Raw genomic sequence first — 16,022 nt, 5'->3', positions numbered from 1 at the left:
AAAGGAGTTCTCTACTTTTGCTGTTTTCACATAAGACCCAGTTTTCCGGTGCAGTTTACAACAACTACAATACAGTGGCGTGCGGTGAGGTCAGTGACTGGTGAGGCACTGCAGCCAAAATGTCCGCCGAGTACCAACGATGCCCGCTACCGCCTCCGAGCTGAAGCGCGCTATCGCCACTGACCCTGCATGCCTTGAAGGCAAACGCGCTCCCAGAAAACTGGTTGTGGTCTTGCAGTGAGAGTGTGCCCTCACAACAAGAGGCGTGCCGTGTGGAAAGGCAGAGGGTGACAGGAGAGAGATAGTGATGGGGAGACAGTGATGCAGGGGAGATACAGTTGGTGACAGGGAGAGGGTGACAGCAGTGGGTGACAGGGAGAGGGTGATGTCAGGGAGCTGGTAACAAGAAGAAGGTAACAGTGAGAGGGTGCCAACAGTCGGTGCTAACTGTGGGTGACAGGGAGAGTGTGATGGCAGGAGAGGGTGACAGCAGTGGGTGACAGAGACAGGGTGCCAGCAGACGGTACCAGCTGTGGGTGACAGGGAGGTGGTAACAACAGTTGGTGCCAGCTGTGAGTGACAGTTGAGGGTGACTGAGATAGGGTGATATTAGGGAGAGTACATTAATGTCCGACTCTGTCAGCAGTATGCATACAGCACACAACATACGCAGTACAGCCTTGGGTCCCCAATACAGCATGGGTGAGCTTAGCCCATGTCAAAATAAAGTACCCGCATATCTCCCCCATAAATCACAGCTAGATGCGGCTCATGCCGATAACAGAGATAGGAATTAACAAATCTGCTCTCTGTGGTGGAGCTGCTCGTCCTCCAGCTGTTCCACTTCTAGAGGGCTGCCGGTGAGTGTACCGCAGGCTGCTGGAGCCGGAGTAAGAGAGGAGAGGAGATAGCTGCCCCAAGGCTGAATTAAGCCTTCAGGGGGCCTTGGGCACTTCAGACAGGGGGCCCTGTACCTCATGTCAGCACCGTGCCTCTGGATGTGCCCGCCGGGCCTCTGCCCCCTGTGCAAGTCATATATATATATATATATATATATATATATATATATATATATATATATATGTCAGTGTATAAGTATTGATAAGGTGGTTACACCTATAAACTTCTCAATGTTTCAATTTGATTTAAAAAAAATTCAGCAAGATTAAAATAAGATGACTGTGGCCTACCTTAAATACTCTTCACCAAGCCCCATGTGCAGTTATGCTTCCTACTGTCCCAGACTGCCACTGACGTCAGAATGGCGCCTATTCGCAGTGAGCTTGACGTCGGCTGAATATTTTTTCATAAAATTGAAACGTTGAGTAGTATACAGATGTAACCGCCTTATTATTTATACTGTGACCATGAGTGACGCCAGATCTCTTTCTTTAACCCCTGCACTGGAGGGTACCCACCAGGATGCTGGATATGAGTGGCGAGTCAATGTATATATACACCCTCTCCCCTTATATATTTAGTGCCCCCCCTCAACCCCACCCCTTATATATTTAATGACCCTCCCACAAAATAAATATTTAGTAACCCCTCTCACTCCCACCGTTTACATATTTAATCAACCTTTCACTCCCACCTCATCAAATATATGTAATGATACCCCCAGTTTGACGACCCCCCCCCCCCCCCCCCTTTCTGCTCCCCTCCCTCCCCTCTGACTGACCTCGGTGCAGACTTTTCTAAGTCCAGCTCCAGAGTCCCGACTCCAGCAGGTGTCTTTTGATCCTCGTTGCCTTCTCAGGGGATGAGACGTCATGAAGTCTCATCCCCCAGTGTCGGCTGCACAGCGCTGTCACGGCGCCACCAGAGCAGAGGAGAGGAGCATGAAAAGCCGCAGCCGCCGCGGGTTCAGCCTGCAGGAGTCGGGGATGGTTCTTCTCTCCAGACTCCACCTTCAGCAGCAGCAGCTCTCTCTCCTCTGTACGGCCGCTGCTGGGAGTGCTGCTGCTGGATCCTGTAATCATCTCTGCGCTGCAGAGCCGATCGGGGGCTCCTTTGATAGGGGGGCTAGGAGATACTTAACACCTGCACCTCCCTCAAACCGACACTGCGCTGCCCCATTTCCCCGTCCGTTTAGAGGACTGCCCTCTGCTTCCCGTTGCTGTGCATTGCTGGGAGACGGGCTAGTGGGGGGGGGGGGGGGGGGGGGGCTGCATATGCAAATAATAAAAAAGAATCTTAGATGACGGGGGTGGGGGCGCTGCCACTGGCCAATCATATATAACTTAGAGTCAGGGGCGTGTCAAAGCGGCACTTCCAGTAGGTGCCGCTTATAGGGATTTTGTTAATGGGCTTTTACTGCCTGATGCTCGGCCCCGCCCCCCGCTTCCGACTCTTTCACGTTGTTAGCTGGAGGCACCGAGAGCGGTGCCTCTGAAACACATTAAAAACCATTTTTTATAAGGTAGAAATTATTACAATAATGTAAAGGCTACAGCAGATACTCGTGACACATAATTATGTGTCATAAGTATCTGCTTTATATTATTTTAATCATTAATGACAGGGGAGGCACTGCCTCCCCTGACTGCACGTCCCTGCTACAATAGTATGTAGCAGGTTGCACGTCCCAGGGCAGTAACAAAAAGCATATCTGTCTCCTGATTCAATAATGTGGTGAAAAAAGCACTGAAACCATATATAAAGAAAAAGCATGTTATTAGAACTTATCGGTGTAAGTCAATACATTAAAGTGCTGTGATTATGGAAAAAAAATTCAAATCAACTAATTTAGGAAATGAAGGCAGTGCCTATTGTGTTCATGTTGTAATTCTTGGGTGTCTGTTACTATGTTTATTTATACTTTAAGTGAATGAGTATTACTCAAATACAATTGGGCAGACAGACTGATCCAGTTCTCCTTTACAAATAGTGAAGCACACCCATGTACAATATGCACATTAATTACAATGCCGAGGACTACATGGCTTTCTGAGTTATAATTTGGGATTATGGCAGGGGCCTGACCCACATTTTGTTAGGGTGTGTATAACATGGGAGGATAGAGTGAATCACACTTAAAATTTATAGAGGTTACATGCAAAAAAATAAATATGGCATAGAACATATATTTATATTCGGTATCTATATCTTGGATTAGAAATGCTTTCTTTCCATAATGGAATTGTAAACACTGTTTAACTAAATTGCTTGATTACTGTAGTGAGGGCGACTTCCATAATGGAAATTATACATTATAATGTAGTTTTATGTAGGGCGTTATATGTAGGGCGTTATATGTAAAACACATACATGTAAAACACAGACTTTGTACATACAGTGGTGTGTAAATGCAGTCCTAATAATAACCTCTTATTATTGGCTTGGTAAGTATTATTTTATATAGCCTTATTTTATATATTTTATAGCACCAGTGAAGTGATATAAAATGTGGGGAGACATTAAGATATTTTGGGGGCAATTCATCTCTGGACGAAGGGTGCAAATTGTTGTTCCCGCTGCATGTAAACGCCTGCAACAGCACCCCCTTCTCGTGCGCACTTTTTTTTTGTGCAAGATCACGCTGCAGTGCCGCGCCGATTCGGCTGGGCGAAGGCATTAGCCAGCAATTGAATCCCCCCATCTTAAAACTTTGACAAATTCATAAAATTATCAAGGCATGACCATTACTTCATAAAAACCCTTTGTATATACATCCTAGCATTCAATGTATTGGATCATTTTCTGTACAGATTAGAGTGTTGGATCAGTCTTTTGGTGGGTTATATATTATATATTTAGTGTCTGTCTCTACCTGGACTTTACTAGCCCTGAAAATAGCTCTCCCTACCTCAGCATACATAACATTTCTGTGAGCATTTATATTGGAAATATGAGAGGCGATGACCACATACTAAATAATGCCTACTATGCTTATGCTCCTTTTTACTACAGTATTAGAGCATCCTGTCTGCTGTTGAGTCTGAGAATAATAAGATGGGTATAAATTACAGTTTCCACGGCAGTGTGAAGCATTACGTTACACATGTACAAACAAGAGTATCATTTCCAGTACTGATATTTGTACTATTCCACTGTGCTGGATTAGTTACAGATGAAATTGCCATCACACAAACTCATTTCCCCTTTGGTCAGTGATAAAATGCTAGTTGGTGTGAAGCCCTGAGTAATGTTTAGCTTATATGGAGCATTCCATAGTGAATTGTTTCCTTTTCTGTGCAGAACTCATGTCATGTGACCAGCTACATTCCATCTTGTTCTTGGTCCTGCAGGCTGGGAACATCATGAATGCGGTAAGTTTCATGACTTATCTCTCATCTTGCACGTGTCTGCAGATGAAATCTCAAATTGTTCTTCTGTGGTTTTTTTGTTTTTTAACTAACCCTAATGTTTTGTGTTTTCAATAGGGGGGTTATGCTGGAAACGCTGTTGGCTTTAAGTTATCATCCTTACTGAGGCTCGCAGACACAAAGGCAAATAAGCCTGGAATGAATCTCTTGCATTTTGTGGCTCTGGTATGTACTTACATCCTTTTAGAGTCCATTATTGAGTCTGTTTATATGGCTCACCTTGTTGATTGATACTAATGACAGACACCTGTGATACATGTGGCTCAGAGGTTCTTAAACTATTTTGCTTTGGGAACCCCTCTTGCTAAAGATATTTCTACACAGCCCCAATGAGTTCCCACAGAACAATGCTTCATTAGACAAGGAGACAATGAGACACAGGCAGGACCAAATGTGGATTTGTTACCTCAGTGAAGGAGCAGAAGTAGGCAGTCTGAAGTTGGGTAGAAATGATGGGTTATGCTTATCTTTTGTAGTGCACCCTCTGATCAAATGGCTAGAGTGACCTAGAAACAAAGAATTTGACGGCAGATAAGAACCACATAGCCCATCTAGTCAACATAGTAGAGGTTGGGGTTACTTGCAATAGGATAGGTACTGGGTAAAGTATCAGCCATCCAATAGCTTGGGCTGAGGGCAGTAAAAAAATATTTGTGAAACAATAGTTATCTAAATATAATAGATCAGCAATGCTTAAAAGTCTATAGCTAACAAAGGAACAAGGACTCTAAGATCTCCTCATATGCCCATCAGACCTTTCCAACATGCCTGTTAGCTCCCCCACATGGCATGTACATACATTCAGAAATTCTCACATAACCTCAGACCCCCCACCCACCCACCCACATGCCCTTGACATGCCCATCAGACACCAGCCATGTGTCCCTGACATGCCCATCAGATCTCTCCACATGCCCCTTATATGTCTTATACATTATAGGACTCTTACCTGCTTACCGTTCCCACTAGAGCCTGCTTGGAACCTTTGTCTACTTCACACGGATCGTGACCTCCCTGCGTTGTGCAGATGAGAATGCACCCTCCGTTCTTCCATTAGCCTTCAGCACGACTGTCTAACTCTTGCCTTGTTCCCAGATGCATGCAAGAATGAATTTTTTAAATACTTATTAAAGTAACGTTATTGGTGCAGTAGTCATGTGACCCCATTACAAGAGATTATCGACCTGCACATTCAGCAGCAATGTGTTCATGACTGTAGGTTTTTGGTATTGTTAGGAAGCTATATATATATATTATTCCAACTGTGATATTGGTATGATGCTTGCTGTTTATTAAACATTTCCATTTAATTTCCAGTCCGAAACACTATTTATTATCACTCATTGCCCACTTTTTTCTTATTGTAATGTTTTGTAGGAAGCACAAAAGAAAGATGCTGCACTACTGACCTTCTCTGCGCAGCTGCAGCATGTTAATGAAGCAGCCAGGTAAGAGGGCTGACTGTCAGTAATTCTGCCATGAACTCTGGAGTGCTTACATAGGAACTTGACACTGTTTTTATTGAATTTGTCTTATACTAATAATTTTACATTTTTGCTTCTATGATAGAACATCTCGTACCAATCAAAAAATAAAAAAACTGCGTCTCCATTTTTACACATTACGACAGACAGACGATAAATACTTACTGTCTCTCCGCTGGCTCAGGCAGTCAGGCTCCTCTGTGTAGCTGCTGGCAGATCCCGGGCAGGGGAGGAGGAGAGACGGGTACTCGGGAGCCACAGCAGCGCACTGTAATTGGTGGTGGCACTGCTGCAGCTGTCTCTCTCCTTTCACATTGGCTGGCCGTTGCTGCTGTGAATGCTGGGATGAGGGAAGCGCATCACAGCATTCACAGTGGTGGCGGCCATCCTATATGGAAGGAGAGGGACAGCTGCAGCAGCGCCGCCACCAATTACAGTGCGCTGCTTCGGCTCCCGAGTCCCCCTCCCTCCTCCTCCTTCTCCCCTGCCTCCGGAGCTGCTGCTCCTCTCCTCTCAGGCGGCTTGTAAGGAGTCAGTTTGACTCATTACACTGCCGCTGACTAAAGACATGGGGGTGCAGCCAGTTGCGTCCTCAGGGCGACTGTGCTGTGTGCCTGGCACACACGTAGTTACGGCTCTGGCACTAGTAATATGGGTTATTATTTGTCAGTGTATTTAATACCTCCTTGGTCCTTACATAGTCCCTAGCATCCTCTACGGACTAGGAGAAAAAGATTTACCGGTAGGTTTAAAATCTTATTATTATTACAGTATGACCATGTTCAGTGGTCCTGACTTGTTGTGAGTAGAATCACCCATGTATTTAGTGCATGGTGCTGTGTTGGGTCTCTTCCTGAGCTCCAGTCCAGTAATTAGGCTAGGAGCTTTTTGCGGCATGTTTTATTTACAGCTATTCTCCTTCCTGTGTTCTTTGGGAATGGTGTGTGCATTGCCCTTGTTGTCCTCCTGGATCCTGCCAGTTAAGTCCGCACGAAGGAGCACAGAGCCATGGACAACAAGTGGGAGCGCCACTGCAGATGTGCTTTTCTCTGCCCATAATGTGTAAACGTGGTTAGTACATGCCCTTGTCCAGCAGCAATGTGTCCCAGCAAGTAGTTATTACAGAAATGTTGATAATGATGGCAGTATACAATGTTTTGGAAGCTTATTCTGGGCTCATATTGCTTTCTTAGGGTGGCTTGGTGATCTGTTTTATTGAGTGATCCGGATGTTTTATGTTAAGAGCTTGGATAGTCTGAAAGATTGCTGTGATTAGTACACGTGTGGCCGGACACGTGCACAGGAGGAAAGTTCTTCTTTTCCAGCTTCACCTGAACAGTTGGCTTTGTGCTGGATCACTACCTGTGTTGGCAGCCAGCATGTCCTGTATTTTTATTTTAGGAACACACTGTTGTCATTATATTATACACATAATATTGCATAAGATTAGGTATAATGCATGGGGTGCTAATTAATATGATGGTCGGTTATGTAACTTAATGTTCATTCTAGCACCCTACACCTTATCAGTAAGCAGGGCATATTTTAATTTAGAAGTGCAAAAGTTTAGATGTGATGTATCACTACAGGTGCTATACATCGCGTCTAAAATTTTGCCCAAAATTAAAATGTGCCCTCCTCAATGATTAGGTGCAGTGTGATAGAGTGAACACTAGCAACTGTATGTACTCGGGGTAGAGTGTGGTAAGAAACTAGATTACCAAGAGGAAACCCACTCACACACAGAGTGGACATACAAACTTGGCACAGATACGACCTTTGTCAGGAACTGAACACATTACCTCATGAGTCATGAGTTTATTAATAATAATACGGAGTACCAGAATGTCAGTGCAAAAAACCTGTGAGTGACTTGGCTTCATTAGTCTATCTGAGGAGCCTAGGTAATGTTAAGCAGCAGCACAGAATTATATTATAGCTTACTGGACCTTTGGGCAGTTTGGAATACTTCAAGTATGTCTTACTGAACAGGTAGTACAATGTATATTGCCATACAGCACAGTGTTCTCCAGCTTGTCTTACGTTTTCTTCTGCAAAATAATGTAATAGTAAGAGCAAGTAGCTTCTGCTGATTAAAATAAAATGCAGCATGCCTATATCCTGTGTGTGACTGCCACTGTATTTGCATACAAAATGCTATGCTACAGTGTTTTCATGGAAAACACTGTAACGTGGCATTTCGGATGCAGGTAGAGCCACAATTACACACAGAATATAGGCATGCTGCATATCATTAGTGTGACTGCAGCAAGGATGTAAGAGGACACATGTATTGCATATAATGGCCTAGTGTTGTGGTATTTGTTTGCTTAGATTACTTGGAGTATATCAGGTATTGCATCAAAACATTTGTTATTTAGTTAATCCATTTGTTTTGTTATTTTATGTTTTAAATAGGTTTTTGTTCTGTCTTCTTTACTGGTGTTCCTATGTTTATAATCTGTAGAGAGGTAGAGTATATGTATAATTGTCGCTATGATAAAATGCATAACTTCTCCTGGTATTTAGCATCTGCTTCCAGTCTGTAGTACATATTTTTTTCATTGTTGCATATGAAACTATTGTTACTATCTACATGAAATCCCACACCTGCCCATTTCTGTCATTCACAAAGATGCGGTTATAGATATTACTTGTACAGCATTTTCAGATACTGTAGGACGACGTTTTGGTTTTATGGCCCACGGAAAAGTTTCTAAGAATTAAAGAGCAAGAATGTAACCTAAGGTGATTGGCTTTCCCACATTAATACTGGGGGAAGCTTTCACTTGTTACTATGACAGAGCGAGTAGGGTCAAAGGGCTGATTTATGCACAAAAGCTCAGCTTGTACTTGGCACTGAGCAAACTATGTTTCAGAAAAGCGAGGGAGTATTCGCTGGCATGGTGAGAAGCAGCAATTCACTTTATCCCACACTTTGCTAAGCCGCAGACTCCACATTCTGTTTGATGTACTGTTCAGTGGAGATATGAAGTCCATTTATATCGCCAGATGTGCTGGGTTGAATTGTATAGGTGCTCTGTAATGCTAGAAATTAATGTGTGTTTTTGTTCCTTCAGCAGGAAGCAGACTTGTTCCATTGTAATTAAGGGAGGCTGGTAGTGTTATTTGAGGCAAGGGAAAATGGAAAACAATTAGTTTCATTATTGAATTATGCTTTATTGGTTTTGTCAGTAACCAAAGTATTTATAACACATTCTTATTTGGTATAAAGGCCTAAAATAAAAAATAAATTGAAAGTGATAATGTGTTACTGGTTAGCTTTGTAAAATAAATAAACCTTTATTGGCTGCAAGGATCAGTAAGTTTTATGGCTTCAGAGCATTTTTACTAAGGACTGTCAGTGAAAAATGAGCTCTTGCTAATCTGGTAACAAACTCCCTGTTCTGTGACCTAACTTCCACCAATTTATCTAGTGTTTGGGTTTGACAAACAGGCATGGCTGTGTTTGACATTCAGGTGCTTGCTGACCTATTCAAACATTATGGACTGCATAATTACTGCTCTGTTACCTATGATATTTGTTTTGCGCTGTCTTGTAGGTTATCCATAGACAACGTAGAAGCAGAGTTCCATGCACTATCAACAAAAACAAAAACTCTGAAAGACCAAATAAAAAAGGACCCTGAACTGGTACAGCAAATGGAAGACTTTCTCCAGGTATATTGGCGTATTCACCCCTTACTCTTAATGACAATGTTTCCTGTCTCCTAGTACTGAAATGTGCATTAAACACATGCCATCTCTTTTTTTGTGGCATATGTTACATTCACTATTTTGCCTCAAATTCTTCCTTCCTGAACACATTGCAAACACTATGTAGAAATACATAAATACATAACAGATGGGAGTAGACACAAACTATGTGGCTGTTATGACATCTATCTATCACTCACTTGTAATCCGATCACAAGGCAACATTAAGTGTGAGGAAGGAAAGGTATCAATGTTCCTTTCTCATTATACAGTAGATAATGGCCTAAAAATAGGTACAAAAAGCATCAGCAAAGCCTCAATACAATAAAATCACACACCCTATTATAGTGATTTGGAAAAGTATGTGGAGAAGAATCATTCTCCAATTTCTTCAGCTGTGATATTGAGATCAGCATTTTTCTTTTAACTTGCTATTTTTTTTTTGTTCCTTGAAATACCATCCACCTATTCAATTTAAATTTAGTTATTCATAGAATTATTTATTTTGGCTAATATGCTTTGTGATGCATTATATTTTTAAGATTCTTTTAGCCATCTGGTGAGTACCCTTATTGTTATCGTTCTTCATCTCATGCTCATCTACCGTATATACTCAAGTATAAGTCGATCCGAATATAAGCCGAGGCACCTAATTTTACCACAAAAACCTGGGAAAACTTATTGACTCGAGTATAAGCCTAGGGTGGGAAATACAGCTCTACCCGTACACAGACCTCATAGTGCCAGATATGCCCCACAGTGCCAGATATGCCCCACAGTGCCAGATGTGCCAGATATGCCCCACAGTGCTAGATACTTACCCTCCGTCGCTCCCGCGCTGTCGTCTGAAGGAGTGACACGGAGAGCGCAGCGCGCGGCTCTCCTGTGTCCCTCTTGCGGCAGCGGCGTGTGTTAAAGGAAGTGCCGGTTCGTGCACTTCCTTTACCACACAGACGCCGCTGCCGCCGGAGATGCAGGAGGGACACAGGAGAGCCGCGCGCTGCGCTCTCCGTGTCCCTCCTTCAGACGACAGTGCGGGAGCGACGGAGGGTAAGTATCTAGCACTGTGGGGCATATCTGGCACACATGGCACTGTGGGGCATATCTGGCACACATGGCACTGTGGGGCATATAACGCTGACTCGAGTATAAGCCGAGGTGGCTTTTTCAGCACAAAAAAAAGTGCTGAAAAAGTCGGCTTATACTCGAGTATATACGGTATATGATTTTCTGCAGCGGGGTATACTGGATTCCACAGGGAATAACATCGGGGTGTAGAGTTGGATCTTGATCCGAGGCACCAACAGGCTAAAGCTTTGACTGTTCCCAGGATGCACTGCACCGCCTCCTCTATAGCCCCGCCTCCAGGTACTGGAGCTCAGTTTGTAAGTTGGTGCCTGCAGTGCAGGTCACTAACGGGGGGCTGCGCTAGGCATCCCTGAAAAGAGCTTTTTAAGAAGACTTCAAGGGCCGCAGCACTGTTTATGTCATTCTGACATGCTGTGCTGCGGCTCCATCCCCTCCCTCAGCGGCGCTGTATACTCCCGCGGCCTGGTTCCCGGGTACTTGCAGCTGGGACACACTGGTGTCTAGGCACACCACCACCGCTGCTGCTCTCCTGGATCGCGTGGCTGCACGACAGGGAGGAGGTAAGAGGGTCCCCCAGGTGGGACCTGCCGGTAAATCACGATCCGGACGCGGTCCCAGGAGATGGGCCGCACCGCTGACGTTGGCACTGTGGCCGTACAGGCATCCCACTATATCCACCAGTGCAGGGAGCACAGGTCTGATTTACCAAAAATCTGTTTGTAATATGCTCCACAGTACCCGGTGGTGAAGTCCAGCAGAGGGTATAAGGTGCTGACCTGTAGCCCCTCCCCCCACCATACCTATTGCCATTTCACATCAGCAATATCTGCGGTTTGCTATTGGCAACCTTCATTTTCATTTCCGGGCTCTGCGATTTGGACTGGCCACAGCACCCGGATTTTCACGAAGGTCATGGCCATGATGACGGTTTTCCTCCGTCGTCAGGGAATCGGGATCCTGCCGTATCTGGACGACTTGCTGATTCTGGCGAACTCCCAATATGTCCTCCTCAGTCAACTGGAGATGTCGGGCCAATTCCTACAAGCCCACGGGTGGCTCATCAATTGGAAGAAGTCCTCGTTGGTCCCTGCTCGGAGCATGGTGCATCTGGCGGCGCTGCTGGACACACACAGCCAAAGACTGTTTCTGTCTCCGGAGAAGGTCCTTAAACTTCAGGACAAGATCAGATGCTTCCTTTCTCGCCAGAGAGTGTCGATTCACTCGGCGATGCAAGTACTAGGCCTCATGGTGTCGGCTTTCGACATGGTAGAGTATGCTCAATTTCATTCTCGCCCTCTGCAGAGGTTAATCCTTTCCAAATGGGATGGCCTGCCTCATCGGATCAGGTCGCAAATGATCTCCTTGTCTCCGGAGGTTCATCGGTCACTGAAATTGGTGGCTACAGGACCAACAGTTGAGGATGGACCATCCCTTCTTGATCTCCAACTGGGTCCTCCTGACAACGGACACCAGTTTGCGAGGTTGGGGTGCGGTGTTGGAACAACACTCTCTCCAGGGTCGGTGAACCAGGGAGGAATCTCTCTCCTCCCGATAAACATTCTGGAATTGCGGACAGTGTTCAATGCGTTGACACTGGCCCTGCCTCTGTTACAGAACAGGCCTGTTCAATTACAATCAGACAACGCCACCACGGTGGCGTACATAAATCATCATGGCGGCACTCGAAGCCACATGGCAATGATGGAAGTGTCAAAAATCTTCCAATGGGCGGAACGCCATCTGCCAGCCATATCGGCAGTGTTCATTCCGGGAGTCCTCAACTGGGAAGCAGACTTCCTCAGTCGTCAGGACGTACACGCCAGAGAGTGGAGTCTTCATCCCGAAGTCTTTCAACTCCTAGTGGACAAGTGGGGCCTACCAGATGTAGACCTGATGGCATCTCGACACAATCACAAGGTTTAGGTCTTCCAGAGCAAGGACAAGGGATCCTCGAGAAGCATTCGTGGACGCACTGGCAATTCCATGGAACTTTTGGCTGCCATACGTGTTCCCTCCAGTGTCACTCCTGCCCAGGGTAATACGGAAGTTCAAGTAAGAAGGAGGAAGACTACTCCTAGTCACTCAAACGTGGCCCAGACGGCATTGATCCTCAGACCTGCAGGGTATCTCAATAGAGCATCCTCTTCTACTTCCTCAACGCCCAGACCTCCTCGTTCAGGGCCCTGGTGTCTACCCAGACCTGGCCAGACTGGCTTTGACGGCGTGGCTTTTGAAGCATCACTCCTGAGAGCCAAAGGATTCTCTGAGGCGGTCATTCAAACTATGTTGAAATTCGTAAACCAGCTTCGGCTCGTATTTATAACAGGGTCTGGAATTCTTACTTCACATGGTGTGCTGCTAAGAATTATGATGCATATTCTTTCAAAACTTCCAGACTTTTGGCTTTTCTACAACAAGATCTAGACTTGGGCCTTCATCTGGCCTCCCTCAAGGTTCATGTATCTGCCTTGTCGGTGTGGTTTCAGAGAAAAATTGCATCTCTTCCTGACGGTCACACTTTCACTCAGGCTGTACCTCGGATTCAGCCTCCCTATGGTGGTCATTCCAAGTTGATCGCAGCCAGCAACTTTTTGCTGCTGCTGCGATCAACTAGTCCACGCCTATGGGGGAGTGTATTTTTAGCTTTGCAGGGCTGCGATCGCTTGTGCAGCCCTGCTAAGCTAAAAAAATTTCATGCAGAACAAGACTAGCCCTGGACATACTTGCCCTGTGCGACGATCTCAGCGATGCTGGGGCTGGCTTTGACGTCAGACATCCGCCCTCCATTCTCCTGGACACGCCTGCGTTTTCTTCACCACTCCTCCGAAAAACGGCAGGCAACGGTCTGGTGACACCCGGGAATGCCTTCTTTCTGTCAATCTTCTTACGGTCGCCTCTGCGACCGCTTTCTTCGTTGTCCGCAACGTAACCGGCGACCCCGGTCACCGGGCAATGACGCGCGTGTGCAGTGCAGCCGCCGCGCATGCGCATTCCAGACCCGTTCACACCGCAGCGACAAACTGCTGCGTGCGAACGGGTCGGAATGACCCCCTGTGTCCCTCCTGTAGCTCCATGGGATCTGTCTGTAGTCTTAAATGCCCTGCAAGAGTCTCCTTTTGAGCCTGTGGACCTTAAATGCCTTCCTTTTAAGGTCGTGTTTCTGTTGGCTATTGCCTCTGCTAGGAGGGTGTCGGACTTAGGCGCTTTGTCCTATCGCCCACCCTTTCTGATTTTTTACCGTGACCAGGCAGTTCTTCGAACTCACCCTGGTTATTTACTTAAGGAGGTATCATCTTTTCACCTTAACCACGAGATTGTGGTTCCGGCCTTCATCTCTTCTGGTTTGTCCTCCAAAGAAAGATCTTTGGACGTGGTATGGGCTCTCCGTATCTATGTGGAAAGGACTGCCTGTATCAGGAGGTCAGATTCCCTTTTTGTACTCTTTGGTTTTCACAAACGTGGCTGGCCTGCGAATAAACAAACTTGGCCAGATGGATTAGAATGGTGATTGCTCAAGCTTATGCGCAGGCTGGGCTCCCAGCTCCTGCTGCTATCAAAGCCCATTCTACTCGGTCGGTTGGACCTTTTTGTGCAGCCCACCGTGGCGCTTCCGCAGAAAAATTGTGCAAGGCGGCTACATGGTCCTCAGTCAACATTCATTAGGTTCTATGCCTTTTGATACTTCCGCCTCCCAGGATGCTTCCTTTGGACGCTGGGTTCTTGTGCCCGCTACAGTGCGTCCCCTCCCATGAGGAACTGCTTTAGGACATCCCCGATGTTATTCCCTGTGGAATACCAGTGTACTCCGCTGCAGAAAAGGAGATTTATGGTAGACTTACCATTGTTAAATCTCTTTCTGCGATGTACACTGGATTTCACAGGGCGCCCACCGTGACGCACTTAGCTTCTTTGGGTTTGTATGGCATTAGCTGCTAGTCCCTTCTCCTGTCGTGAGAATGTGGTTCTACCGTCTCTTACCGCTACTGCATTGGACTGGTTAACAAAACTGAGCTCCAGTGCCTGGAGTCGGGGCTATAGAGGAGGCGGTGCAGTGCATCCTGGGAACAGTCGAAGCTTTAGCCTGTTGGTGCCTCAGATCAAGATCCAACTCTACACCCTGATGTTATTCCCTGTGGAATCCAGTGTACCTCGCAGAAAGAGATTTAACCATGGTAAGTCTACCATAAATCTTCTTATTCCTAGACAACAATAGAACAACTTGAAGCCAATCGGAGCAGTAGTCAGATCTTCTGGGAAATAGCAGTTATTTTAATAAGGACTGGTCTGAATAGTGCAAGGAACATGTAATGAGGAGGGAAACCAATGGAAGCAGGAATTCACCAACTGAAATTCAAATTGAGCAACTAATAGTGTTAATTCTAGCACCCTGCACCTAATCAGTGAGCAGGACATATTTTAATTTTTAAGGGAACATTTTTAGATGTGATGTTTTGCTATAGTAGGTGTAGCGACACTTCACAGCTAAAATTTTGCCCTTAAAATTTTTTTAGAATATGCCATGCATAGAATGAACACTAAACTAATGTTCATCCTTCTGTATAAAACAAATCAAACAAACTGAATGCAATGTTCTTATATTGTTCAAATTTTAGATGTAAACTACAGCGTAATTTATTTTTTTCTTTTCTTGTACTAAAGTAAATTGTCAGAATAGAGGGTTAGAGAAACTTTGTGTTTATCGAAAGGCTAATTAATATTTTTGTGCTTTTTGTCCTTTTAACAGTTTATTTCACAATAGGCCAGCCTTGAGCTATTTAACCATGTGCTGGGCTTTCCCTAACATGGTTGTATCTGATGCAACCAGTCAGAAATGACCATAGTCTCAGAGGGTCCTTCTAGCCCCGTACACACACGGATACTTCCTTAGTGTGTGTCGACTGTGATCGGACAGCCCGCGGGAAGATGTCACCACAAAGCACCTCTGCCCCCAGTGTGTTCCTAGAGGATGCAGAGAGTAGCAGCTGCTGGGGAAATTTTAAATGCCGTACTGCCCAGGCCCCACTGCATACATGACGGCTACAGAGCAGAGTAGCTGCCAGGGACATGTGAACATAGCAGAGCCTATGCCCCCAGAGTGCCCCGATTCGATTTTAATGATATTGATGCACCGTTATAGCAAAAAATTACAATAGTTTTTAAATAACAATATTAAGAATTGAGCAAACTTAGGAATATGTTTTATTATGGCCATCCTGCATCGATCACTGATTAGAAGTGGTCAATTTATATTAGTCCTAAATAGTTTAAAAATGTTTCAAGTAGGGATGGTTATTGACCATCAATGGTCTATGCCTAATGGTAACTAGTTTTCCATCGATATTGTGGCAGTATTAACTTACTATCAATGGGGTGCCTGATGTTGACAATATATTGGTGGTATCTT

General features: G+C 45.2%; 1 protein-coding gene across 2 annotated transcripts in view; it reads left to right on the top strand.

Moving 5' to 3' along the window:
• Positions 1-16,022, top strand: part of FHDC1 (FH2 domain containing 1) — a 69,606-nt gene that overhangs the window by 46,799 nt on the left and 6,785 nt on the right. For both annotated transcript variants that reach the window (XM_063920533.1, XM_063920534.1), the window contains exons 7-10: positions 4,201-4,271; positions 4,386-4,493; positions 5,706-5,776; positions 9,376-9,493. In XM_063920533.1, coding sequence (XP_063776603.1) covers positions 4,201-4,271; positions 4,386-4,493; positions 5,706-5,776; positions 9,376-9,493 — 368 coding nt within the window. The remainder of the gene's footprint in view (positions 1-4,200; positions 4,272-4,385; positions 4,494-5,705; positions 5,777-9,375; positions 9,494-16,022) is intronic.

This window comes from Pseudophryne corroboree, chromosome 1 (assembly GCF_028390025.1).
Source record: "Pseudophryne corroboree isolate aPseCor3 chromosome 1, aPseCor3.hap2, whole genome shotgun sequence".
Taxonomy (NCBI): Eukaryota; Metazoa; Chordata; class Amphibia; order Anura; family Myobatrachidae; genus Pseudophryne; species Pseudophryne corroboree.
The sequence above is the reverse complement of the archived record's forward strand: the minus strand, read 5'-3'. Positions and strand labels throughout refer to the sequence as shown.